The sequence below is a fragment of the Macaca mulatta genome, chromosome 1 (assembly GCF_049350105.2).
Source record: "Macaca mulatta isolate MMU2019108-1 chromosome 1, T2T-MMU8v2.0, whole genome shotgun sequence".
In the NCBI taxonomy this organism is placed as follows: Eukaryota; Metazoa; Chordata; class Mammalia; order Primates; family Cercopithecidae; genus Macaca; species Macaca mulatta.
The window spans coordinates 106,700,642-106,727,749 of NC_133406.1; the positions used below are offsets into that span (position 1 = coordinate 106,700,642).

General features: G+C 45.6%; 1 protein-coding gene across 3 annotated transcripts in view; it reads right to left on the reverse strand.

Annotated features, from left to right (window-relative positions):
* Positions 1-27,108, reverse strand: part of ATP1A4 (ATPase Na+/K+ transporting subunit alpha 4) — a 35,273-nt gene that overhangs the window by 522 nt on the left and 7,643 nt on the right. Inside the window, exons 6-21 of one of the 3 annotated variants that reach the window (XM_015112951.3) lie at positions 26,744-26,861; positions 21,720-21,988; positions 19,732-19,930; positions 19,382-19,491; positions 19,045-19,179; positions 15,142-15,331; positions 14,827-14,999; positions 12,870-13,006; positions 12,403-12,553; positions 11,917-12,085; positions 10,424-10,578; positions 10,068-10,191; positions 8,994-9,139; positions 4,840-4,970; positions 4,622-4,723; positions 89-180 (exon numbers count right to left, since the gene is read on the reverse strand). In XM_015112951.3, the coding sequence (XP_014968437.1) occupies positions 89-180; positions 4,622-4,723; positions 4,840-4,970; positions 8,994-9,139; positions 10,068-10,191; positions 10,424-10,578; positions 11,917-12,085; positions 12,403-12,553; positions 12,870-13,006; positions 14,827-14,999; positions 15,142-15,331; positions 19,045-19,179; positions 19,382-19,491; positions 19,732-19,930; positions 21,720-21,988; positions 26,744-26,861 (2,401 nt within the window). Of the gene's footprint in view, positions 1-88; positions 181-4,621; positions 4,724-4,839; positions 4,971-8,993; positions 9,140-10,067; positions 10,192-10,423; positions 10,579-11,916; positions 12,086-12,402; positions 12,554-12,869; positions 13,007-14,826; positions 15,000-15,141; positions 15,744-17,787; positions 18,082-19,044; positions 19,180-19,381; positions 19,492-19,731; positions 19,931-21,719; positions 21,989-26,743; positions 26,862-27,108 lie in introns of those variants that run through there. The other 2 variants (XM_077940600.1, XM_077940608.1) reach the window with 2 other exon arrangements.

The window sequence follows — 27,108 nt, forward strand, 5'->3', positions numbered from 1 at the left end:
GGTGGGTCTGGAGGGACTAGGCGGGATGGCGGAGCTAGTCAGGGGGCTGGTGACCACTCAGTCAGAGCGGGGCCCAGGGGAGCCTCACCACCCGGGTGCTGACGGATGAGGAGTTTTCTGATTTCATCATAGATGAAGATGAGAATACTGTAGGGAATGGCACAGAGCCACCAGGTTATCCTGTAGAGAGCAAGAGCCAGTCAGCATGGCAGGAGAGACAGATGCTAGAGGACAGGTGCAGAGAGTAATATGCGCAGGAATTGCATGTTTCATTGCTTGTGTCTACTGTGTGCCTGGGACTGTGCTGGGGACGGTGCAGTTGCGTAACATCTGGTTGATCCTTCCTTTTTTTTTTTGAGACAGTGTCATTCTGTTGCCCAGGCCGGAGTGCAGTGGCGCAATCTCGGCTAGTGAGGCAACCTCTGCCTCCCTGATTTGAGTGATTCTCATGCCTCAGCCTCCTGAGTAGCTGAGATTACAGGTGCGCACCACCACTCCCAGCTAATTTTTTGCTTTTTTTTTTTTTTTTGAGACAGTCTCACACTGTCACCGAGGGTGGAGTGCAGTGGCGTGATCTCAGCTCACTGCAAACTCCACCTCCCAGATTCAAGCGATTCTCCTGCCTCAGCCTCCCGAGTAGCTGGGACTACAGGCATGCACCACCACGCCCAGCTAACTTTCGTATTTTTAGTAGAGATGGGGTTTCACCGTGTTGATCAAGATGGTCTCGAACTCCTGACCTTGTGATCCGCCTGCTTTGGCCTCCCAAAGTGCTGGGATTACAGGCGTGAGCCACCGTGCCTGGACAATTTTTTGTATTTTTAGTAGAGACTAAATTTTTTGGATTTTCGCCACTTTGCCCAGACTGGTCTTGAACTTTTGAACTCAGGCAATCCGCCCTCCTCAGCCTTCCAAATGCTAGGATTATAGGCATGAGCCATCGTGCCCGGCCTGAGACCTACCTTTGAGGAGGTCAAAGCCTGTGGGATTAGTGATTGGGAGTGGAAAAGAGAGGCATGAGACAGAAACATAAAGAGCCAGTGATAGCCGGGCGCGATGGCTCACACTTGTAGTCCCAGCACTTTGGGAGGCCGAGGCAGGCGGATCATGAGGTCAGGAGTTTGAGACCATCCTGACCAACGTGATGAAACCCCGTCTCTACTAAAAATACAAAAATTAGCCGGGTGTGGTGGCATGTGCCTGTAATCCCAGCTACTCAGGAGGCTGAGGCAGGAGAATTGCTTGAACCTGGGTAGTGGAGGTTGCAGTGAGTGGAGATCGTACCACGTGCTCCAGCCTGGGCGACAGAGCGAGACCGAGACTTCCTCGGAAAAAAAAAAAAAGCCAATGATAATATAATATGATAAATGTCATATTAGAGGTACATGCAATGTTCACAAGATTCTCTGCCAACTTTTGTGGAGCCACTGAGGGAGACCCGTGTGCTCTCTGCATACTCTAGGGCTTGTGCCCACAAAGGGGAGGTTGTCTGAGCAGGAGGGGTCTATCTGAGACATCTAGTGTGGGGATACTTTGTCAGCGAGTATACTGATGCTTCTGTATTACAAAGATGGGGACATTGTTTTCTTCCTCCACCTCTTTTTATAATTAGACCAGGAAGATGGATTCTGGGGAGGGGCTGAATCAGGACAGCAGTTGTTCCCTTGGATGACAGAAGAAATGGCCTAGACCAGCACTGTCCAATAGAAATATAATGTGAGCCACATGTAAAATTTAATATTTTCTAGTAGCCACATTAACATAAGTAAAATGAAACAGATGAAATTAATTTTAATAATATTTTTATTTAACCCAATATATCAAAAACATTATCATTTAAATATGTAATCAATATAAACATTATTTATTTTAATTACTTTTAATGTATTTTATAGAGACAGGGACTTGCTGTGTCCTCCAGGCTGGAGTGCAGTGGCACGATCATAACTCACTGCAGTCTGGAACTCCTGGGCTCAAGCGATCTTACTGCCTCAGCCTCCTGAGTCGCTGGGACCGTCGGTGTGCACGGCTACACCTGGCTAAGTTTTAAATTTTTTTGTTGAGACAATGTCTCACTTGGTGTACAGTCTGGTCTTGAACTCCTGGCCGTACGCGATCCGCCCATCTTGGCCTCCCAAAGTGCTGGGATTGGAGCCACTACACCCCCGCCTCAATATTAGCATTATCAAGGTCGGGCGTGGTGGCTCACGCCTGTAATCCCAGCACTTTGGGAGGCCGAGGTGGGTGGGTCACGAGGTCAGGAGTTTAAGATCAGCCTGACCAACATGATTAAACTAAAAATACAAAAATTAGCTGGGCATGGTGATGCGTGCCTGTAATCCCAGCTACTCAGGAGGCTGAGGCAGGAGAATTGCTTGCACCAGGGAAGCGGAGGTTGCAGTGAGCTGAGATTGTGCTACTGTACTCCAGCCTGGGCAACTGAGTGAGACTCCATCTCAAAAAAAAAAAAAAGGCATTATCAATAAGATACTTTACATTCTTCTTCTCATCCTAAGTCTTGGAAATTCAGTGAATATTTTTCACTGACAGAATGTCTGAACTCAGATATAAAATTTCAACAGTTGAAAGGGAATGTGGTCCAACCAAAATAATGAAGTTGTAATGTAGAAAAATATTTCACATTGCTTTAGTTTTTGACTTTAATTAAAATTGAATAAAATTACAAATTTACTTCCCCAGTCTCACTAGTCTCATATGTCGAAAGCACAGTAGTCGTATATGGATATACGGTATATGGATATACCGTATTGGACAGTACAGGCCTGGGCCATGGCTCATTCCACATGCACACAAATATAAACATTTCTTTTTTTTTTAAAATTATTATTATACTTTAAGTTCTAGGGTACATGTGCATAACGTGCAGGTTTGTTACATATGTATACTTGTGCCATGTTGGTGTGCTGCACCCATCAACTTGTCAGCACCCATCAACTCGTCATTTGCATCAGGTATAACTCCCAATGCAATCCCTCCCCCCTCACCCCTCACCCCCTCCCCATGATAGGCCCCGACAAATATATACATTTCTACACAAACAGCCACCCCACCCCTTCATTCAACAAACAATTGTTTTATATACTGTGTGTCTGTGTTAGGTATTGGGGAAATAAAAATGATAACATGTTGGTCTCATGTAGCTCTCAAGGAGCTCAGGGGAATCAGAGAAAAGAGGGTGAACACACACACACAGAATACAGAATTGCAATATTAGGTGCTAAGTTTTATGGTTAAGGTGTACACAGAGTGTTTGAAAGCACAGATAATACTCAAGGGCATTTGTTATTATGTCTATAATGGCATTAATAGCAACAAGAATAAAGCTACTAGTAACAAGGCGTCCACCATGACCCAAGCATGCTTGGTGCTTTATGCCCATTTCTACGTGTAAATCTCACAACACTCTGCAAGGTCCATCCCGGGAGTGTATTATTGAGACTTTGCAGGTGTAGCTGAGGCTCAGAGTGGTGCCGTACTTGTCCAAGGTCACAGAATAATACATAGTAGAGTTGAGATTTCCACCTGGGATTGTCAGTGTCTAAGGCCAGTGCCAACGTCTCCTATTAAACATTAATTGAGTACCTACATTGTATAAAGCATCGTGTAAAACACTACAAGGATGGAAAGGTGAGCAGAGTATGGACATACACAGAAATGTGTTGGAAGAAGGACGGGTGTGGTGGCTCATGCCTGTAATCCCAGCACTTTGGGAGGCAGAGGTGGGTGGATCACCTGAGGTTGGGAGCTCGAGACCAGCCTGGCCAACATGGTGAAACCCCGTCTCTACTAAAGATACAAAAAATTAGCTGGGCATGGTGGTGGGTGCCTGTAATCCCAGCTACTCGGGAGGCTGAGGCAGGAGAATCACTTGAACCCGGGAGGTGGAGGTTGCAGTGAGCCGAGAATGTGCCATTTCACTCCAGCCTGGGCAATAAGAGCAAAACTCTATCTCAAAAAAAAAAAAAAAAAAAATGTGTTGGAAGAATACATACTACATCCTTAATTGAGGCTACCTATGCAAGTTGGGTTAGGTAATGGGGATGGGAGTGGAATGGAACATTTGCTTTCTTCTCTGTACATTTTTAAATATAAATTTTTCCACATCAAGCATATACTAATGTTAATGCAAAGCAAAACAAAGCAAACACCTGGAGTTGAACAAGAGAAGGCACCAGACAATAAGAATTTCAGTAGGCACGATCACATACATATACATTAAAACATATTTGCATAAGTACAAGAGAATTAGCTAAGCATAGATTAGGCTATTTTTATGGTTACTTCAGCTCCAAGCAATATGTATCCTTGGACAACTACAGCACACATCATCACGAAAAAGATTTCATTCTGTTAAACACTGGTAAGTCTGCTAAATTTGTGTGTCTAGTGGGTTGTGATCATTTGGCACAGTCTCTAATATCTCCCTAAATAAGATCCACTTATCAGAGCACAGATGACTCTCCTTGTACCACTGAGTGTACATGTAGCCCCACGTATCCAGGCAGCTCCTGGCTCATTACAATCCTAGTGAAACACACCCTTCCTCTACATGCTCCCCCATTCCTGGACATCCCCTGCTTGCATCCCTTCCCTTACTCACTTGAGTGGGTACATTCGCAGGGCCACGTCCATGCCTGGAGTGTAGGACAGAAATGCAGCCAAGAGTGTCTCCTCCAGGATCCCAAATATTAGGACTTTGTTTCTGGGTAGAAACATTCATGGGTGTGACGGTGAGGGAGAGGAAAAGGCAAGGGGAAATGATATGTTCTGGTGTGTAGGGTTTGGGAGAGTATTGAGGCTGTTTTGTGGGATGTTCACCTCATGCCCTGCTGGAAAGCTGAGTTGCGGCGAGTCTTGGAGATGATGAGATCCGCCCACTGCACAACCACGATGGTGACAAAAAAGGCCGTTTGGCACGTGAACTCCACAACTTTTCGTTGCTCATAGGTCTGGAGAGGGCAGGGAGGAGGAGACAGTGTCAGAAGGGGATTCTGTACACCTTAAGGCTTCTTCCCTCTCCCACCTTCCAGGACCCCGGGGCTGAGTCAGGTCCTCATTTTTTTTTTTTTTTTTTTGAGACGAAGTATCACTCTTGTTGCCCAGGCTGGAGTGCAATGGTATGGTCTTTGCTTACTGCAACTTCTGCCTCCCAAGTTCAAGCAATTATCCTGCCTCAGCCTCCTGAATAGCTGGGACTACAGGCACCTGCCACCACGCCCGGCTAATTTTGTGTATTTTTAGTAGAGATGGGGTTTCACCATGTTGGCCAGACTGGTCTCGAACTCCTGACCTCAGGGGATTTGACCACCTCTGCCTTCCAAAGTGCTGGGATTACAGGCGTGAGCCACCACGCCCAGCCAGGTCCTCACTCTTTAGACCCCCACAGCACTTCACAGATGTCTCTGTTTTAGCGCTTTTCATGTTGTATTATGATTTGTTTATGTTTTCCTTGCCTGACTGAGAGCTTCTCAAGAAAAACTACTTGCCTTATTTAGCTCTATGTCCTCTCCCTGTGCTTAGTTCAGTGGATGGCATGTAGCGTGGTCAATAAATATGGATTGAGCTAATAAGAAGGAAGGGGTAAGAGAAGAAGGTGGAGTTAGAGAGGAAGGCAGGGCTGGGCATGGTGACTCATGCCTGTAATCCCAGCACTTTGGGAGGCCGAGGCAGGCGGATCACGAGGTCAGGAGATCAAGACCATCCTGGCCAACATGGTGAAACCCTGTCTGTACTGAAAAATACAAAAAATTAGCCGGCCGGACGTGGTGGCAGGTGCCTGTAGTCCCAGCTGCTTGGGAGGCTGAGGTGAGAGAATGGCGTGAACCTGGGAGGCGCCACTGCACTCCAGTCTGGGCAACAGAGTGAGACTCTGTCTCAAAAAAAAAAAAAAAAAAAAAAAAAAAAGGCAATAAAAGGAGAGGAAGGCAGAGTCAGGAGATATAGGTCAGAAAGGGTGGGGCCAGAGGACAGTGTGAATACAGGGGGGAAAGAAATACCCCAAAGAGTGGTATCAGATAGGAGACATTCATTCATTCGCTTGCTCTTTCATTCACACTTTACACATAAGGAACTTAGAGTCTAGTGGGGAAAATATGCTCACCATGTCAGCACAATAGATAGGTTATAAAAGAGAGATTGCAGAGGGCTATGGGAACACAGAAGAGGTGCATCTAAATTACACTGGAGAGAAAAGCTTCTGTTTTAAAAACTAAAACAGCATGTTTATAAATAACTCGTAGATCAAATAAATTTGAAAATATGGAAGACTGCACAATCATGAAATACTACGTATCAAACCGCATGGGATGGGGTAAAGTTGTACTTGGAGAGGAATATAGAGCCTTAAACAATAGAAGACAAGACAAAGGCTGGAAATCGATGAGCCAAGCATGGAACTTAGATTAAGACCAATCAGCATGTTTGTGTGCATTAGATCATCCCACCACTGTCCATCACAGTCAGTTGCCATTTCCTGCATCACTCACTATCATTTCTTGAAGATTTTAGCTTCTGACACTGTTACTCCACTATTACTTCTGTCCTTGTTTTTGGAGATTGAAATGTCCATGTTGATGATCCTTCCAATGCTGTGGTCTCACAGTTCCTTGATCTTCTCCTCCAATGATACTGTCCTCCACTCCCCACCTGGGCTGCTTGCTCCCATCCTTAAACTCTAGATATTGTCCTTTCCAATACCTATTATTTCTTTGTAATTTCAAGCATCTTTCTCTCTCTGACCAGCATTTTTATAATTCCATCTCACTCTAGTATCCTAGTTCCAACACTTCTTGGACCCCCCCGGACTTACAATCTCTTGATTAAATATGTTATATATTTGGTTATTATCTGTCTTCCCATCCCTACCTAGAAATAAGCTCCATGAGAGCAATAACTTGATGATTTTTGTTCACTGTCATATCCCCAGGCCCTAGAACAGTACCTGGTACATAGAAGATGCTCAGTAAATATTGTCTGAATGAACAAGTGAGTGGGGGAATCACTGGAATTAATGAAAGATATTTAGAAAGCAAGGAGCGATCCTTGCTTCTACAGTGCATCATGCACTTCCTGGGTGGGTGGCTCTATACTAGATTATCTGAAAATTACAGTCATACAAGAGACACGGACGCGCCTTTATAGAGTTTGTTGCTCAGGGCAACTGTTCTCAACACATTTTTGTGATACTTCAAGATGTCTTCAATGTGCAGGGGGGAATTCTTAACTTTTTACCTCAAATTACTTTTAATTACCATTAATTTACTGTCAATAAATTTGTGCCATGCTGCATCTTGGCAGCAGGGAGGAAGTATCAAGATGGAAAACAAGGGCTTGAGCTGGGAGTTGAGATGTCAGCAGGGTGCACAGCAATGAGAACTTTGGGTGTCATTGGATCCTGGAGCAGTGTTGATAGCTGGGAATATTGACATCTGATGGCCTTTATAAGACTCAGCTAGTGGAAGCCAAGTGAGGGGCATCTTCCCAGCAATTCAGATTTGAACACAATTTGAGAAACCTGCAATTGGCTAGGTTTGGAGACATCATGGTGAAGTGGGAAAGTGCTGGGTAGGGATCAAGAGTCCAGAATTCAAGTCCAGCTCTTTTAGGAATTCACTGTGGGACTTTGAGCAAGTTACAGAATCTTCCTAGATCAGTTTCCTCATCTGTAGAATGATGATAATTGACTGTGTCCTCTATGACACTACAATTCTAGCAATAATTGGTGTCACATGTCACATGTCCCACTATCTTAGAAATTGGGACAGGAGTATTCACAGATACCAAAAAAGCATACTTACTAAAATTCTTGCACACATATTGTTGGGGAGAGGGCTTCAGTTTGAGCTTCATTCATCTTGGATGTTAGAAAAGACAACTATAGAGAGGTATCCTCTAGGTTAAAAAGGTTTAGAATGATTAGGAAGGGATATACAAAGAAAATAGGTTTTCAGGTTTTTTTTTCTTTGAGATGGAGTCTCGCTCTGTCACCAGGCTGAAGTACAGTGGCGCAATCTCGGCTCACTGCAATCTCTGCCTCCTGGGATCAAGCGATTCTCCTGCCTCAGCCTCCTGAGTAGCTGGGATTACAGGCATGCGCCACCATCCCCAGCTAATTTTTGTATTTTTAGTAGAGACGGGGTTTCCTCATGTTGGCCAGGATGGTCTCGATCTCTTGACCTCGTAATCCACCTACCTCTGCCTCCCAAAGGGCTGGGATTACAGGCATGAGTCACTGTGCCCGGCTGGTTTTCAGAATTTATATTTATTTATTTAGTTAGTTTTTGAGACAGAGTTTTACTCTTGTTGTCCAGGCTGGAGTGCAATGGCATGATTTGGGCTCACTGCAACATTTGCCCCCCGGGTTCAAGTGATTCTCCTGTCTCAGCCTCCTGAGTGGTTGGGATTACAGGCACACGCCACCAGGCCCGGCTAATTTTGTACTTTTAGTAGAGATGGGGTATCTCCATGTTGGTCAGACTGGTCTTGACTCCCAACCTCAGGTGATCCACCCGCCTCGGCCTCCCAAAGTGCTGGGATTACAGATGTGAGCCACCGCGTCTGGTCTCAAATTTTAAATCATATCATTTGAACTGTCAGGGAGGAAGAGTATAACAGGAGAGGACCCAGCATTTATTTCTGGGGCAATCATGGTTAGAACCTGGGACAACAGAAACCGGCTCAGAAAAGTTGATATGACAAAGACTTCAAGGAGCCAAAGGACCCAGACAGGCAGGGCCAGACAACAGACAGGAGGGGCCAGCTGGAACGAGCCTATGCTAAACAGAAGAGGATTTGCTGTTGTGACTGGAGACTGAGGGCAAGTGTGAGAATGCTCATACAGGACTGAAGAAAAGGCATCAGCTCTGCTTGTGTGGTGCTTCCCTTCTTCCCTCTTAAAAAATTTGCTAGACCCACTCTCCCCTGTCACTCTCACTCTTACTGGTCTCAGCTCCTACCTTATCCCTTCTACTCACCCACTGCTGTCCGTAGCTGTCCTCCAGGTCATTCAAGTATTTATCTTCCCAGTAGAGGCGGATGCCCAGCAGATCAACAGGCCTAAAACCATTCTCAGCCAGGATTACAAAGTAGGTAAAGAATCCAGCCAGAGCCTGGATCATCCCTGTGAATGACAGAGTTGCAGGACAGGGAAGCTTGGTTCAGAGAAGGGCCCCAAAAGGTAGGCCAGGGGAGGGCTGGGGGCTGGGACTTGCTTCTGGCTGGGCTGGTGTGTGTCTGAAGAGTAATGCGGAAGAGTCTTGCCATCAGCCGCCTGAGCCTGTCATCTCTCATCTCTGTGGGACTTTCCTTCAAGCCCTGACATTTATTTCTAAACTCTGACCCAGAGTCAGCTTTGAATCATATAATCTTAAAACTAAAAAGGACTTTAGAGGCCACTGATTCCCTCTCCCAATTTGTTTTTGTTTTTTTTTTTTTGAGACAGGATCTTACTCTGTTCATCGCTCACCCTATTTTCTGAAATACCATTGCACTTGGAAATTCAAGAACAAAGACTTCTAATGACTCTCAAATGTCTGTCAAGGCTGACCCCAACACAAGTGATATCTATGTCTAGAGCCTTATTTTTCACTACTTTATAAAGACTAACGGTTCTACCAACCTGGTTTATTCACTCTTCTCTAACTGTGCCATATGAAATTCCCCACTCCTTTGGTCTCCCACACCTGACCATACACTTACTAGTCTAAGCCCCATTTTCCCACACCAAGTTTAAGTCCTATTTCCTGCAAAAGGCTTCTCTGGCTATCCTCATAATGGTGAGCCTACTTGCTTTGTAATCCTGTAGCATGTTCTGTCTATACTCATTACTTGGCACTTGGAGATGCTATCATTTTATGTATGTTTGTTCCTTTTGTACTGGAGTCTAAGTCAAGGGCAGATCAGAGGTGAGTGGTTCTTTGTGTTTTCAGGGCCTAGAACAGTTTGTTGCTGAGAAAGTATCTCCCTGACTTCCAAACTGACATGGCTCACGTTGCCAGGCAGGGGCAACCACTCCCCGCTCCCTCCACTCCTCATTCCTCTGGGCGCACCAATCTGTCCATAGGCCACGCCAATGAGACGGTGGTTCACCAGATTATCCGTCTTTGGGTTCCGTGGAAGCCTCTTCATGATGTCGCTTTCAGCTGACTCATAAGCCAAGGAGATGGCAGGGACCTGGAGGATGGAGGGTGGGGACGACAGGGGTCACAAAGTTCAGAAGGAAACTCAGCAGTAATTCGAGCTCTACCCCTCTGTCTTGACGCAGCCTCAATCCATCTCACAGGAGGTGCGAGAGCTGGGTCATAAGTGGGTTGTCATGAGTTTTAGTAAGGTAGCTCCAGGCAGAAAGAAGGGAGCTTAGGAGGCAGAATTCTGGGAATCTCTTGCTCACCAGCTTGGCCCTTACCATGTCAGTGCCGAGATCAATGCAGAGGATGGTTATGGTTCCCAGAGGCAGGGGTATACCGAGGATGATGAACATCAGGAAGGGGGTGATCTCAGGGATGTTGCTGGTCAGGGTGTACATGATGGATTTCTTCAGGTTGTCAAAGATCAGGCGGCCTGGGGAGGATGGTCAACCTTCTGTGAGAAGCCCTGGGAGAACACACCTCCCTCATACCAGCTCCAGGACAGACAGGCCACCTCAAAGAAGTGTCACAGTCCAGGAAAGGGTCTGGAAGTCCTAGACCTCTAGGGTCCCAGTATTGTTTCAAAATTGTGTGCCTTTTAATCGGAGCCATGCCGTCTGTGTACTCTTTGTTCTTAGATTCACCCTGGCTAACGTTATCTGATCTCTGAAAATTAGCAGGGTTGGGCCTGGTTAATCCTGCGATGTTTGAGAATGTCAGTATAAAAGCCTTTACAAGATTAAGGCTGAAATGGAAAGAGCCGGGGCTTGGGACAGGCTTGCGTTCAAATCCCATCTTCTGCCATAGCTAGCTGTGACCTTGGGCACCCTCACCTCTGTGAGTTTCATTCCTCCTGCCTTGCAAGATTGCTGCATCCATCTTGACTGTCTTTTCAAAGATCGAATCCCTCTCTGCACTCTCTGCTTGGTCTGTCCCATGACACTTATCTTCTTTTAACATACTATATAATTTACTTATTTGATTGTCTGTCATCCCCACTAGAAATTAAGTTACATGAGGGCAGGGATTTGTGTCTTTTGTTCTCCCTACTGTTGTATCCCCAGTATCAAGCATAGTGCCTCCCACATAATCAGTGTTCAAACGAACTTATCGAATTGAGTGGATATAAAATACCAAGCAAAGTGTCAGGATTATGCAAAGTTTCAATAAAATGGTAATCATTATTATGATGTGGATTGCTATATGTTTTAGTAAGATAGCTCCAGGCAGAAAGCAGGGAACCTGGAATGCAGAATTCTTGGGCTCTCCTGTTTGCCGGAGAGCATGCTCTTCACAATTCTCTGGGGCAGAGGGTGTGTAATTGGGCTCATGCAGTCAATTCATGGGTCAAGCTCCAGCTGATCCTGATGTGTCACCACTATTTAGGCAACAGGTTCCTAGAAGACCCTCCTAAAGATGGCAGCGCATGGAATAGTTCCAGGGGTGTGGCTACATCTTGGAACTTGCTGTGGGCCTACTTGAATTCCAGTGAGAGGACAATGAAGATATTATATTATACCAGAGTCCCAGTCTCCCTGATAGGAAAATAAAATGAATAAAGTGGACTTTTCTCTGCTCTCATCAAAAGGGGTTGCAGATAGTGATGTACCAGCTGATCTAATTTGCAAAATTTTGTCTTATAGTGATTTTCTTCCGAGCCCATACAGGCTCATGGAGGTTGGATGATGGGAAAACAGAAAGAGGGGATGTACACCAACCCCAACCTGAGTCCAAGGTTGAAGTCTCCACCCTGGGCACCCTGCCTCCTCACCCTCCTCCACCCCCGTGACGATGGAGGCAAAGTTGTCGTCCAGCAGGATCATGTCGGCTGCCTGCTTAGAGACGTCAGAGCCAGAGATGCCCATGGCAATGCCAATGTCAGCCTTCTTCAGCGCAGGGGAGTCGTTCACCCCGTCACCCGTCACGGCCACAATGGCTCCCTGAGGAAGTCCAGACAGAGGGAGTGAAAAATTTATTGCATCAGATCCAGAACTAGTCCCAAAGATCAGTATGATTTCTGCATCCCTTGTTTTCTGATGTAATCATGCTTGATCTAGGGCTCCTGTTCTTCTCCCACTCCTCCCGAGATATTTAAACTTTCAGGGAGCCCCCAAACTGAAGGCCACCATGGAGGTTCCAGATGGGTACTCTCTGGAGTCTCCTCCAGCCCAGCCCATATGTTCCTCTGCTTGGTTTGGAACTGGGCTAAGCCACAGGAGTTCTGCCAGTTTCCTTGGGGCTCCTTTTCCTTCCTTACCAGCCTCTGACATCCCTCGACAATGATGAGCTTCTGCTGAGGGGAGGTCCGAGCAAACACAATCTCAGTGTGGTTCTGGAGGATCTGATCAAGCTGCTGTGACTGTAAGTCCTTTAGTTCTGTACCATGCACCACAATGGCTTTGGCAGCACTGAGGGAAAATAATTTCAAAAGGCTAGTTTTGGGTGTTGAGAATTCACCAGGGGTCTTGGTGCCAATCTTGACTATAGCTTCATTGCTTCTTCTTTCAACCTAGTCTCCTCACTTGTCCCTAGCCCTATATTGTCCCCAAATTAACACATCCTATTCCCTCCCCACACTTTTGTCAACCACTTCTCTCTTTACTTCTTCATCTTGCTTCCTACCTATTGAAGGAGACTCCAAGAACTTTAGTAAAGTGGCCTCTGGGTGGGGCAGGCTGGGGATGGAGGGAACATGGCAGATCTTGAGTTCTTTAGTGATCTCACCTGGCATCAACCTTGCTAATAGGGATCTTAAGCCGGGCAGCAACTTCCTCTGCCATCTCAGTGCCTTCTGAGATGATGCCCACACCCTTGGCAATGGCCTTAGCTGTAATGGGATGATCTCCTGTTACCATGATCACCTGGGTTGGGAAGGGGAGGGAAGAGGAGCAGAATCATCTTCAGAGCCTGGATCCTTCATCTTTCTCCTCTAAGAACTGACAGACCACTGCTTTTTTTCAACAAGGATTTTAGTTGCTCATTCCCAAGAACTTGTGGTGTAGACCAAAAACCATGCTACTGTGATTTCAACCCTCGGGAGTGGGTCAAGACCATGAGTCCATAAAACAGGACAATTTGGGTCCTAGATTTACCAGGAATAAGCCAGAGATTTGACTATATTCAGAATTTCATTTAATTGCTCCAGAAGCTATTCTGCTTTCTTAAGTGCAAAGGCAGAAACACCTACACATAGAACAAGTGGTAATAAAGGAATGTCTGGAATAATCCATCTGCCTAGCAAAATTTCATCTAAGGCCCAGTGCATTGAAATTCTCACTCTACCTTTCTTCTTTCTGTGGCCTCACCCTGCCCCTTAGTTTCAGCTTGGTTTTGGATACCTGGTACCTAGTCCTGTCTCATTTCTACCCAAAGATGAATACCCAGGCTATGTGCTTTCATAGCATTCCATTCCTGTCATATTTCAGCACTTGCCACACTTCTCTGTATGGTGATTGCCTGTTTCTCTCTCTCCCGCACTAGACTGAGAGCTCTGCAAGGGTGGCTTCCTTGTAAAGTTTCCTGCCCTAGCACAATGCCTAGCACGTAGTAAGCCATCAACAAATAATTACTGAATGAAGGAATGGAGGAATGATCACTACCTGGAAATCACTGCTCAAGGTTCCCAAGTCCCTCCCAGCACACATGGCCCAGACTGACCCCAGACAAACTGCCAACAGTCACAGGTCTAACATAGAGCCGGTTCCAACAGAGAGCACCTAGTTCTCCTTAAATACCTCCAATCCCCCAAACCTAGGAGCCAGAATATACAGGTAATCCAGAATGTAAGGTATGAGCAGGGAAGGTGTCTATATCTAAGCTGTAAAGATGTGTATGAGTCTTAGAATTTGACCCAGGAAACATGGGACACAGAACATCTCAGAATTTGAAGAATTCTATTGTTGCCATTCCATGAAGTTCAAGGCCCAACCTGACCAAAGAGGATTTTCTACCTCTGGGTTTGTTCTGAAGCTGAACTTCACTCTCGGTTGGACCGATTTTTGGTTTCCAGTTTTTACACCTGGACATATACCTCTTAGGGCAGCTGTTCACACCCACTGAAGATCCTTCAGCTCTCAATATCTCGTTCTCACTATTGCCTGGTCCAGAGCCCCAGCCCTCCTAGCCTCACCCTTTTACCACCCATCTCGGCAGCACATTTACACGACGTCTTCTAGCACTTTGCTATTCCTAGTGTGGTCTGCAGACCAGCAGCAACAGCATCACCTGGGAGCTTGTCAAAAATGCAGTCTCTCAGGTTTTCCTGGACCTTCTGAAGCCAGATATGCATTTCAGAACGATCCCTGAGGGATCTGCACGCACGCTGGTCTGAGAAGCACTGTGCTGGACACTGGTTCTCAGACTTCTCTGCTCATTGGAAACTCCAGGAAAGTTTTTAAAAATACTGTTGCCAGGATCCTATCCTGAGAGTTTCTAATTAAATTAGTCTGGGGTGTGTCCCAGACATCCAATTTTTAAAGGCTCCCTGGTGATTCTAATGTTCAATACAAGTGGAATTCTAACTAGAGAGGAAACTTACTATTAAATAGAAATCAGAAGCCCAAGGAAACAGAAATCGGCTCAATTAAACTAAGATTATTGAGCACCTACTCTGTGCAAGGCCTTCTAGTAGATGTTCCAACTTGTGACAGGTGGGGGGCTCCTGGGCTGGCAAGTTATTTACCTTAATTCCTGCACTACGACACTTGCTCACAGCATCAGGCACGGCAGCTCGGGGAGGATCAATCATGGATATGAGGCCCACAAAACAAAGGTTATCCATGGGGAAATTTATTTCATCTGTATTAAACGGGAATCCCTTGGAGAAGCTGCTAGGCAGATTCAAGAAGCAGAAGCCTGGAGAGACACAGAGGGAGGGACCAGTGTCATCCAGCACTCTACATTCCTGCCTGCTTACCCCAACATCCTTGATTTCTCACCCCACGGATAATAACCATTTTGATGCCATTCTTTAAAAAATTCTCCTACAGCTCCTCACCTAGCACACGTTCCCCAAGACCTCCCAGTTCTAAATAGGCCTTTTGGAAGGCTTCCTTCATTTCATCGTTCATTGGGTACTCTTGCCCATTCAGAAGAAAAGTAGAACAAAACTCCAAGATCCTCTCCGGAGCACCCTTCATCATCAGTACGTGGGTCTGGGAGCTGTCCTCCCGAAGGTGGATGGACATCTAGGGAGAGCAGAGGGAGCACTGATGGGACAGGAGGAGAGAACAAGGATCAGGGGCAAAAAGAAGGGGAAGATTTCAAAAGTAAAAAGACAGACAACGTGTTTCATACTCCCATTTCTTTTGTTCCCTCCCCTCCCCAGTCACATCTCGCCCAGGTTGAGCCCAGCCCCTCCTCCTTTTTCCAGGAAACTGCAGCCTGGTATTATTTGCACAGGAATCTCTATTATCTTCTCAGCCGGAAGCTCCCTGGGGGCAGGACCAGGCACTCTCACTTTCCCCCTGCATCCTTCCTTGCCAACTGGATGGCGAGAGAGCAGAAATAGTGGGACTGGCAAAGAAAGAAAGCAGAGTAGACAGGAAAGAAAAAGAGTCTGAAGGCCAGGCGTAGTGGCTCATGCCTGTAATCCCAGCACTTTGGGAGGCTGAGGCGGGTGGATTGCTTGAGGTCAGGCATTCAAGACTAGCCTGGCCAGCATGGCAAAGCCCCGTCTCTACTAAAAATACAAAAATTAGCTGGGCATGGTGGTATGTGCCTGTAATCCCAGCCACTTGGGAGGCTGAGGCAGGAGAATCGCTGGAACCCTGGAGGCAGAGGTTGCAGTGAGCCAAGATTGCACTATTGCACTCCAGCCTAGGTGACAGAGCCAGACTCTACCTCAAAAAAAAAAAAAAAAGTCCAAAGACCTATGTTCTGGGGCCAGCAAGAATGCATTATGGCCTCAGATCAGTTCATTTAACCTTGCAAAATCTTAGTTCCTTCGACGAAACATAAAAGTGTCTGCCTGGCCTCCTTCCTGGGGTTTTTTGTTGTGTTTCGTTTTTGTGTTTGAAGACGGAGTCTTACTCTGTCACCCAGGCTGGAGTGCAGTGGTGTGATCTCAGCTCACAGCAACCTCTGCCTCTGGGTTCAAGTGATTCTCCTGCTTCAGCCTCCTGAGTAGCTGGGAGTACAGGCACCGCCACTATGCTGGGCTGGTTTTTTGCATTTTTAGCAGAGATGGGGGTTTCACCATGTTGGTCAGGCTGGTCTTGAACTCCTGACCTCAGGTGATCTGCCCACATTGGCCTCCCAAACTGCTGGGATTACAGGCATGAACCACCACACGTGGCCCTTCACTGGGTTTTTATAAGAGATAGTGTAGAAAATACTTTGACAACTGTGAAGTACAATCCAAAAATAAGTTAGTCATTCTAGTGCCTGGGCCTCTGTCTCCTAAAAGCATGAGAAGTCTCCTGAGAGGGGCTAGCTAGTGTGGCTGGGCATGGGGATCCTTGTGGCTGTGGTGAGGGAGGGAAAGGGCACATTCATGAAATGAACCCGAGGGGACAACCCACAGCAAGGAGAGAGAAATGTGGGTTTTGCATTTCCTCTTGATCTCTGATGTATGAAAAGGAGCTCTCCATGGGGTTCCTCTTGTGATGGACAGGAAATGCCCGCTAGGTCGCCTGTTGAGAACAAAATCGACGCATTGAAAGGAACAGTGGGAGTGCAGAGGAGGCCAGACTGTACTGCCCACAGTACAGTAAGCGGGGTGGGAAACCAGTGCACAAAACGTGGTTACAACTGTTCTGTTAGTTTGTTCAGTTACATTCAAAATATGCTTAAGCAATTAAGAGGAAGAACCGTAACTCACTTAAGCAGAAAGCTGGAAAAGGTTTAAAGAGCTCAGTTTTCTTAGTGCTCAGTAAAATGTGTTGAATAAGTGAAGGGCCCAGGAGGTGAAGGCAAGACCTATTAGTAATTTGGTCACGGAAGAAAATCACATGTTGATAGAAAATTACAAATAAAAGAGATGGAGGGAAAAGTCTGGAAATGCTGGAACAGAGCATCTTCTTCGTTTCCTTTTTATCTCAGAGGGAAACAGACCAAGCTCTGCAAACCACCAGCAGTCTGAGACGTCTCTTGCAAAGACTGGAGTCTCCACCGTTAGGGCAAGCTAAGGAAGGCACAAACTGAGGGCCTCCCAGAGCAAGTGCCTGCCAGAGCTTGGTGGCCAGTGGGACAGTCTGTCACACTTGGTGAACCACTGAGGACAAGTCTGCCATTTGAGCCACATGCTCAGTAGCTCAGAAGAGGCACCAACATAGTCATTTGGGAGAAAGTCCCTATTTGTTGGATGCGCCAACATATGTTGTGAATATTTTTTGCTTTTATTTTGAATCACAATGGAAGGAGAGGTACCTAATTCTTTCCAGTTAGAGGCTATGCTGCCGTCAAAGGCCCTGCCAAGCCACAGATTTCCTGTCTGACTAGTGAGGCCACTAAACATCAGAAAAAGATGGGAATAAGTTTGCCATTTGGGCCTAAAAGACCTATTTTGTTACACTGACTAAAAACCAGTTGACACAGAAAAGGATAGATCTATTTAACCCTTACTTGCTCAGTGTTCAGTGTAAAACTATGAGTAATTCAGTTTAAAAAAAGTTATATAGAGGCCAGGCACGGTGGATCACACGTGTAATCCTAGCACTTTGGGAGGCTGTGGCGGCTGGATACGTGAGGTCAGGAGTTCGAGACCAGCATAGCCAACATGATAAAATCTCATCTCTACTAAAAATATAAAAAATTAGCTGGGCGTGGTGGCACATGCCTGTAATCCCAGCTACCCGGAGGCTGAGGCAGAAGAATCGCTTGAACCTGGGAGATGGAGGTTGCGGTGAGCCAAGATCGCGCCATTGCACTCCAGCCTGGGCAACAAGAGCGAAACTCTGTCTAAAAAAAAAAAAAAAAAGAAAGAAAAAAAAGATACCAGCTGACTTGGGAGTCTCGTTGTCATTTTCTCTGACACGTTTTCCCAACACCTGAATGTCTGGCCTTTTCAGTAATGCATGGAGTCGAAGAATCTACTTCCCTAAGCAAATCTTGATTGCCCTGTGGAACTCAGTTCGTGCCTGGCAAAGCTCCAGTTCTGATAATGCCACTGTTCCTGCATCCTACCATAACCCTCTCTTCAGTCTGCCCAGATTCTACTTGGGAGAGAAAGACTCTCTTTCCGGTCCCTCCACAGTCTCTCACTCAGCACTTCCCCTGCTCTCGTCCACTCCTCCCTGGAGAGTGGACCAAAATGTTCCTGGGAAATGAAAAACTTCACGCACATGAACACATGTAATTAGTTAAGGTTACATAGAAGTAGGGGAGGCCCTAATCTAATATGATTTGCATTCTTATCAGAAAAGAAGATACAAGACACACAAGGGAGAGGGTCAGGTGCCAACAGAGGCAGAGACCCCTGATCGCCTACACACTGACAGCCACTAGAACTGCAAGTCAAGTGTGGGGTGAAAGGAAATACTTGATGGCTAACGAAATAAAGTGTCTTGCAAATGCAACCTAATTCTGCAGTGGCAAATCTCCTAGTAGACACAGAGGGGCCCCCTAACAGCTGCATGTGACTCCAACATGACTTTCATCAACCAGCTTCTGCTATCTACAGGCATTTCAGAGAGCATTTTATGACTCGCTTTTTCCCCAAGTGGCACAGCTCAGAGCTCTGCATAGGACTGACTGATGCCTCTTCCTTTATCACCTGTTTCACCTCTCTTTACCTGTTTGTCAGGTTCTCTTGATGTGAGTCTTCTGTTAATTGGGATGCAGGTTCTACTGAGCTCCTCCATTGCTCAGAGGTGAAGTTGAAGGCAGAGGCAAAGCTCCCCTTGCTCCAGTGATGAGCCCATCCCCCACCAGCATTCTCCTACCTTTGTGGGTTCTGTACCTGGTACTTGTTGGTGGAATTAAAGGGAATCTCTGCCACCTTGGGGTTTTTCTCTCTCATCTCCGCCACAGAGCTGTAAGACTGCTCGACGAACTTGAGGAGGGCTGACTCAGAAGCATCACCCGTTGTGGCTCTCTGCCAGGATGGGGTTTGTATAGTAAGCCCCAGGGGCATGCCACCTGGGCATGAGGCATACCTGTGGCAACATGGAGAGCGGACAAATGGGGGAGGGCGGGTACCTGGGGTGAAATTACTGAGCTCCAGGAGAGGATTTTTTGGGAGAGGGCAGGTTATGTCCTGGACACTGAGGTACCCTCTTCCCCTTTGGGCCTGACACCTGAGCAATGGGCAGGATCTCCTGATTGGCCTTAAAGTCAGCCCGGTTGCAGAGGCCAGCGATTTGGGCCAGGATAAACCAGGTATCAGAGCTCTTGGCAAATGTTTTTCCTAGGGAGAAAGAAAAGAAGAACTGTGAGCAGGGAATGAGAATTTTAAGCAAGCAGTTATTCACATCCTCTTTGGCACCCAGATACTTCACAGGAGCAGTGTTTCTTTCCTTCACACCTCCCTCTTCTTCACTCTACTTTCAGGCTCCCTCCTCTCTGTCTGGACTCACCATTCTCTCTCAGCTCACTCATCACATCCCCCAAATCCCTCCACTCTTCTTCCACCAATACCACTAGTCACCAGTCTGTTCTTCGGTGGTGTCAGCCTCATACACGGTCATATCAAACCACATGTGGGCGACGGTCATGCGGTTCTGGGTGAGGGTGCCCGTCTTGTCTGAGCAGATGGTGGATGTGGAGCCCAGCGTCTCCACCGCCTCCAGGTTCTTCACCAGGCAGTTCTTCCGCGCCATACGCTTGGCTGTGAGGGTCAGGCACACCTAAAGCCAAGAAGAGAGGAGAGAATACACACAGGAGATGGAATACTCACGCCCCTTTGCATTGTGGACGTTTGATCATTTTTAATGCTATTTTAATTTTTTGTACTTATTTCCCTTTTGTTCCCACCTACTCTTTAAACATTTCATTTCTGGCTGTGGTAAAGGAATTAAGAAAGTGATTGTGGTTTGTGCTTTATGGTAAGAGTTTCAAAAAATAGTGCATTTTTTAAAAAATGTCTTTTTCTGTTTTTGTTTTTGAGACAGAGTCTCGCTCTGTGTTGCCCAGACTGGAGTGCAGAGTGATCTCGGCTAACTGCAACCTCCATCTCCCAGGTTAAAGCGATTCTTCTGCCTCAGCCTCCCGAGTAACTGGGACTACAGACATGCACCACCATGTCCAGTTAATTTTTGTATTTTTAGTAGAGACAGGGTTTCACCAGGTTGGCCAGGCTGGTCTCGAACTCCTGGGCTCAAGTGATCTGCGCGCCTTGGCCTCTCAAAGTGCTGGGATTACAGATGTGAGCCACTGTGTCTGGCCAAAAAAGAGCGTATTTCTTTACTAGGGTATCATAGACAAGGATCCTCTTTATTCCCTCCTGGAATATTCCTCTCCCTCAGGATCCTTGCATCTTTTCTATTCAGCAATATCTTTTTCATTCAAGTTTAGGCCCCACCTCTTTAAGTCCAATCTTTCCAGGGACCACATAGATAGCTAATCTTTTATGATGGTATAAGATGCTAGGTGATGGTATAAGAGGGGGTGTTGGACCAATAGTTTAAACAAAGAATGTGGAGGAGATAACAATAATATCACAGCATTGAAAAGGACTTGAAAAATCATTTAAATGAAAAGACTTTTGTTGATCGTGAAGGCAATGTAAGTCAAGTGTGAGGCAAGATTGTTTTAAAAGCTAATGAATTCTTAGGCTGTGGTTATGTTAAGTATGGACTTCTAATAATAGGATTAGGGGTTATAATTTATTTACATAATATCACTAGACCCTACATTTTTGTGCTAGTCCAAACACACCCCAAGTATTATTCTCATTTCTCTTTTAAGAATATTGACAAACTAGAGTCATCAAGACAGGTGGCCTACAGACCATGTCATAGGAAGAATGGCTAAGGGAAGAGGGATTATTTCACCTGCTACCACAAGAGTTTGAGGGGACATAATGGCTACCATCAAAAATCTAAAGGGCTAGTCTGTAGAAGAGAAAGAATTGACTTATTTTGTTTCTTCAGCTGGGAAACTTAGGACAAACAGGGATTTATAGTTCTGCTTAACACAATGACATTTAAATAGAGCAAGCCAACAATGAAATGAATTGAGACAGAAAGGGGTGGACTAGAAATAATCATCATCTCCCATGGGTTTTATAGAGGATATTCAGCATTGGTTGAAAGGTTGAATTTATATGATCTTTGAAGTCCTTTCCTGTAAGATTCTATAATTCTAAATTAATCTTCCTCTATAAACTGATGAATAAATTAAGGTCTGGAGATGTTAAGTGATTTAGCCAATACTAGAACTCACTCTCAGTGACTGATAATCCAATGCATTTTCCATTGAAACTTGCTTCCTCTCTCCTTGAGGAAAGAGAAGGCACCAAAATATATGGGCAGAAGGAGTCAGTGTAATATTGAGAACTAAATTATTCCTGATACCTAGGTACATATCAGGAAGACTCTGCACTTGAGAGGTTCGATGACAAAAGAGATGCTAGTGATCCCTTTTCCCTGGGGTGATTTGTCTGCCCTGAGGCCATTTTCCACCCTGTCTACTCACAGTGACCGTGGCCAACAGCCCCTCAGGCACATTGGCCACAATGATGCCAATGAGAAAAATGATAGCCTCCAGCCAGCCATAGCCCAAGAGAAGTGACAGCACAAAAAAAGTGACACCAAGGAAGACGGCCACCATAGTGATCAGATGGATGAAGTGTTGGATCTCAGCAGCAATAGGTGTCTGGCCAACTGCCAGGCCTGACGTCAGGGAGGCAATTCTGCCCATCACTGTGGAGTCACCCGTAGCAATCACAATACCCCGGGCGGTTCCTGTGGATGAAGCAGGAGAGGGCAATGTGATGTTGTGATAAGAAGTATAGATATTGGTCTCTGCCCCCACTTCCTGATATAGAACTTCTAAAACCCTTGAAGATAGGGGTGCTAGGAGAATCTTTTGTTCTAATATTTGGTCTCTGACCCAGTTCTGGACACAGATCTCCTAAGACCTTTGTAATTTCTTGAATGATAGGAGCGTCTAGACGTAGAACTCTTAAATGCCTTGGAGTTTCCTGGGTGATAGGAGTATCTTTGTTCTAATGAGGTGACTCTTTGTGGCTTCCTGGATAGCCACAGGATGGGGCTGGTCACCAGGGCAGATAACCATGTGATTAGAGAGTTGGAACTTGCAGTTCATGGCCTGACCTCTTTGGAGGGGAGGAGGGATGAAGGTTGAGTTGATCACCAATGGCCAATAATGTAATCGATTATACCTATGTAATGAAACATCCATTAAAAACCCCACAGGACTGGGTTTGGAAAATGTCTACATGTGTGACCATGTGGAGGGTTACTGGAGAGCAGCCTGGACAGGATGTGGCACGGATGCTCCTCCATGCCCCTTCCCACGTGCCTTGCACTATGCATCTCTTCCATATGACTGTTCATCTGTATCCTTGTAATATCCTTTATAATAATGGGTAAACCTAAGTAAAGTGTTTCCCTGAGTTCTGTGAGCCATTCTAGCAAATTAATCAAACCTGAGGAGGGAGTCGTGGGAACCCCAATTTACAGCCAGGCCAGAACCTAGGACTTGCGATTGGTGTCTAGAGTTAAGGACTGTCTTGTGGGGCTGAGCCCTAACGTGTGGGATCTGATGCTATCTCCAGGTGGATTGTGTCAGAACTGAATTGAATTATAGGACACCCAATCATCGTCCTTTGGAGAACTGGTTGTTGGTGGGAAGAACTGTCTACATGTTGGACACAAAAGTGTCCTGTGTTCAGTGTGAGTGTAGGAAAAAAAAAAAGCTGTTTCTTTTTTTTTCCATCAGAGATGGTCACCCAAGACATGCCAAGTCTGAATTGAGGAAGCTGTTTGGTTTGGTTCCTACAAAGAGGAAGCTGTCAATGGTCAAAAACGAAGTGGAGACTCAAGGCCCTCTGAGAGGTCATTATGTTCTACTCTGCTCATATTTAGTTTATACAAATAAAGGTCTTCTAGTCTGAAAAATCTCTGAAGAGGTCTCACAGTTCTCCCGAAACACCCAATTTTATTGCCTAATTGCCTTCACTGTCAAGAAGGCCTTTATTATACTTAATCTGAGTATCTTCTATTGCCTATATAGTTCTTATATTTTCCTCAGCAGCTAAGGAGTTTCTAGATCCCAGGAATAGTGGTGACCCTTCTGGTGGAGCCCTATGTTCCAACATCCCCTTATCCCCTAACCCAGTGGTTCTCAACTGGAGGCAATACCTACCCACCAACCCCCTTCCCCGGGGACATTTGGCAATGCTTGGAAACATTTTTGGTTGCCACAACTGGGGTGGGAGAAGGCTGCTACTGGCATGCGGTAGGTAGAGGCCAGGGATGCTACTAAACATCCTGCCATGCACAGGACAGCCCTCCTGTCCCGCACAACAAAGAATTATCCAGCTCCAAATGTGAGTGGTTGAGAAATCCTGCTCTAACCTGCACCCCCTCCCTGCTTTGCTGGCTGGAGCCAGTCTGACCTCTGCTGGGTAGCATGGGCCATAACAGCTGGGCCTCTGTGCTTATGAGGTCCCTCTTTCCTCTCCACCAGCACCGCCCCAGTCAGAAGGGCAGCTTGGACGTCATGTTTGGCTTTACACACACATGATGCAGGCTACTCACCTTGAAATGAGGGGCACGACAAAAGTTTTTTCTTAAAGTAATTCTTCCTGCTTTACCATAATGACTGAAATTTCTACCATTAAAACCAGAGTCAGAATCACTCAGACAGGCAGCATATCACCGAAACTGCATTTATTTTAAAAGCAGAAAGACTCAGGGCTGGAAGTTCAGCTTTCTAAATTACTAGCTCTTTTCAATGGGGCAAATTACTTAAACTCTGAGAGTCAGGCTTCCTCGTCTTTAAAATGGAATGAAAGCACTTACTAAACTATTTTTAAGAGTCCAGAAGAAGGTTAGGCACATCATAGGCACTCGAAAATTAGTTTCTTTCTTCTCATCATTTAGATGAACTTAGGGATTCCAGTAGCACCAACATAGAATCATGCTTGTGACTTAGTAGGGGCAGCTCTAATCTGGGAGCGCCCATGAACATTGTTGCCCGTGGTGGTCTCCATTTTCTAAGGTTGTCTTTAGCTGTATGAGTCTGAGAGCAGGGTACTACTCAAGGAGCAGACAGGTCAGGTCAGTGTTTATGTGGAAGAGGAATCCTGAAAAGGTTCCCAGGCCGAGGCATTCTATAGATGGGCTTCAAACTGGTTGCCAAGGGCATATATTTGGTCCTGTGGAATGAAGATGCTGAAATACTTGAGAGATGCTGAGGAGTTTTTCTATTTTGGGTCGGGTGGGGGAGGGTGGGTAGAGTATGGTGTCACCTACATATATTTTGTGTCATGGTTTAGTCTAGTTCTTCCGTTTTATTCCTTCTGCTATGGTTTCCTCACAATTGGAGAAACGGGATTTAATAATGAATCTCTGTGTCTAGAGAAGGGGATGGGTTGATGTCAACCTCGGGGAAGGCTGAGAAAGCCAAGCATCCGGCACCCCAGGCCAGACTGGCTCCTTCATACACCTTCCATATATTGCCAGAGAAATAGCCTAGGCTCCCTTGAAGATGCATGAGAGTTGCTGAGAAATTCCTCAACTGAAAGTCCTTTGGCCCAGCTCCTTCAACCTAGCTCCACCTTCTTCGCCACATCTTGGGTTTTGTTAGTCTCCTACAAAACCATTTTCTATCTAAACAGACCCTTGCTTCCCAGTCGAAATGCCACCACCCACTTTCCTCCATACGCTTTATCTGAACGTGTGCTTAGTTGATGAAAACCCTCCTTTGTAAGGATAAATTTGTGCTAATTTTTTCCTAGAATCTAATAGTAGATATCTAGTGTTTTGGGGGAAAGCTTGCTAACTTGCTTCTGTCCAGTCAATTTTAAAACACTTTTAATATATGTATATTATTTTCTAGTTGGATTCTTTCTCATAGTCTATTCTGTCTTAACATGACTCTTCTTCTTAAAGGTATTTTCTTTTTTTTTTGTTTTTTGTTTTTTGTTTTTTGAGACAGAGTCTCACTCTGTCGCCCAGGCTGGAGTGCAGTGGCGCGATCTCGGCTCACTGCAAGCTCCGCCTCCTGGGTTTACGCCATTCTCCTGCCTCAGCCTCCTGAGTAGCTGGGACTACAGGCGCCCGCCACCGCGCCCGGCTAATTTTTTGTATTTTTAGTAGAGACGGGGTTTCACCGTGGTCTCGATCTCCTGACCTTGTGATCCGCCCGCCTCGGCCTCCCAAAGTGCTGGGATTACAGGCGTGAGCCACCGCGCCCGGCCTTCTTAAAGGTATTTTCAAATTAAATAGTAATCTTTCAGTACAGAGTAGGGACTGTGGAAGAAGCATGAGCTATGGAGACAGACCTACATTAGAATCCCTGACCCGCCTCCTTTCTATTGAGCTGTACTCTTGGATATGGTGCTTAATTTCTTTGAACCTTAGTCTGCCATGTGTAAAACAGGGATAATATCTGGTATTGTGCACATTGTGGGAATTAGAGATAATATTTATAACATTTAACAAATACTATGCATTCAATTAAAAAATAACTATTTCTAGGCTGGGCATGGTGGCTCATGCCTGTAATCTCAGCACTTTGGGAGGCCAAGGCAGGCAGATCACTTGAGGTCAGGAGTTCGAGACCAGCCTGGCCAACATGGTGAAACCCCATCTCTACTAAAAATACAAAAAATAGCTGGGCATGGTGGTGGGCACCTGTAATCCCAGCTACTTAGAAGGCTGAGGCAGAATAATTGCTTAAACCTGGGAGGTAGAGGTTGCAGTGAGCTGAGATCACACCACTGCATTCCAGCCTAGGCGACAGAGAGACTCCGTCTCAAAAAAACACAAAACAAACAAAAGAACTATTTTTAGATAACTAAACATTTGTTCTTAAGCATGAATAATGGTTTTCAAGTGTGCTCCATGGAATCTTCAGGCCTCCTTAAGGGAAAAGGGCAAAGGAGAAATTGACAGAATGATGTTCAGTCCCTTTTTATGACCACTTTGCCAGAACTGTCTCCCAGTTCAAGGATTCCTAGATTCTAGGAACAAAGCGAAAGTTTAAGTGGTAAAGTCTAAGTGGCACCTCTGGTAATTCAAGTTTCCAATGCCAGTATCTTCTCTTGGATAGGGGAATAGTTAGAAGTTAGGGTTTACCTTAGGAGAAGAATGACTTAGCAGGGCTGAACAATTTTCCTCCCTTCTGTGCCATTTTCAGCTTATAGAGCATAGTCCATTTACAAGCCAAAATAATAGCTAATAATTGTAGGTCACTTACAATGTATTAGGCTTTGTGCTGGGTATTTTACATATATTATCTCAATTCACACAAAAATCTGTGGAGTAACGACTTTTACTGTCATCATTGTGCAAATGTGGAAATGATGGCCTTGACCTTTCACCAGAGGTCATACAGCTCATGAGTGATGGAGAAGCTTGACTGTTACTGGCTCTTACCTACCCCGCTACCTTTAGAAGACAGTTATTAAAATCTTTATGTTTTGGTGTCTGCTTTTGAATCTATGCTACTTATGGTTTGATATTCACCTTCCACACAGTTGGTAGAAAAGAAGCAGATGTTTCGGGTCTCCAGAGGGTTCTCATGGGTGAAGTCAGGGGAGCGTGTCTGAGGTTCTGACTCCCCAGTCAAGGATGAGTTGTCCACCTGGGATGGGAGAGGGGATGGGTAGTAAGGTGAGCATAGGAAAAAAGGCAGATTTATTTACAAAGATAGCATGTCTTCATCTGGTGACCAACGTCATCATTGACAGACAGAGAGAAACACATTTACACAACGTCTATTGTCTCTAACATCAAATCTGCACTTGTAACTTCTCAAGATTCTGAGTAATAAGCTTATACTTTCTCTAACAGCACAGGTGTCTACCTTGCCATGAGATCATGCTTGGGTG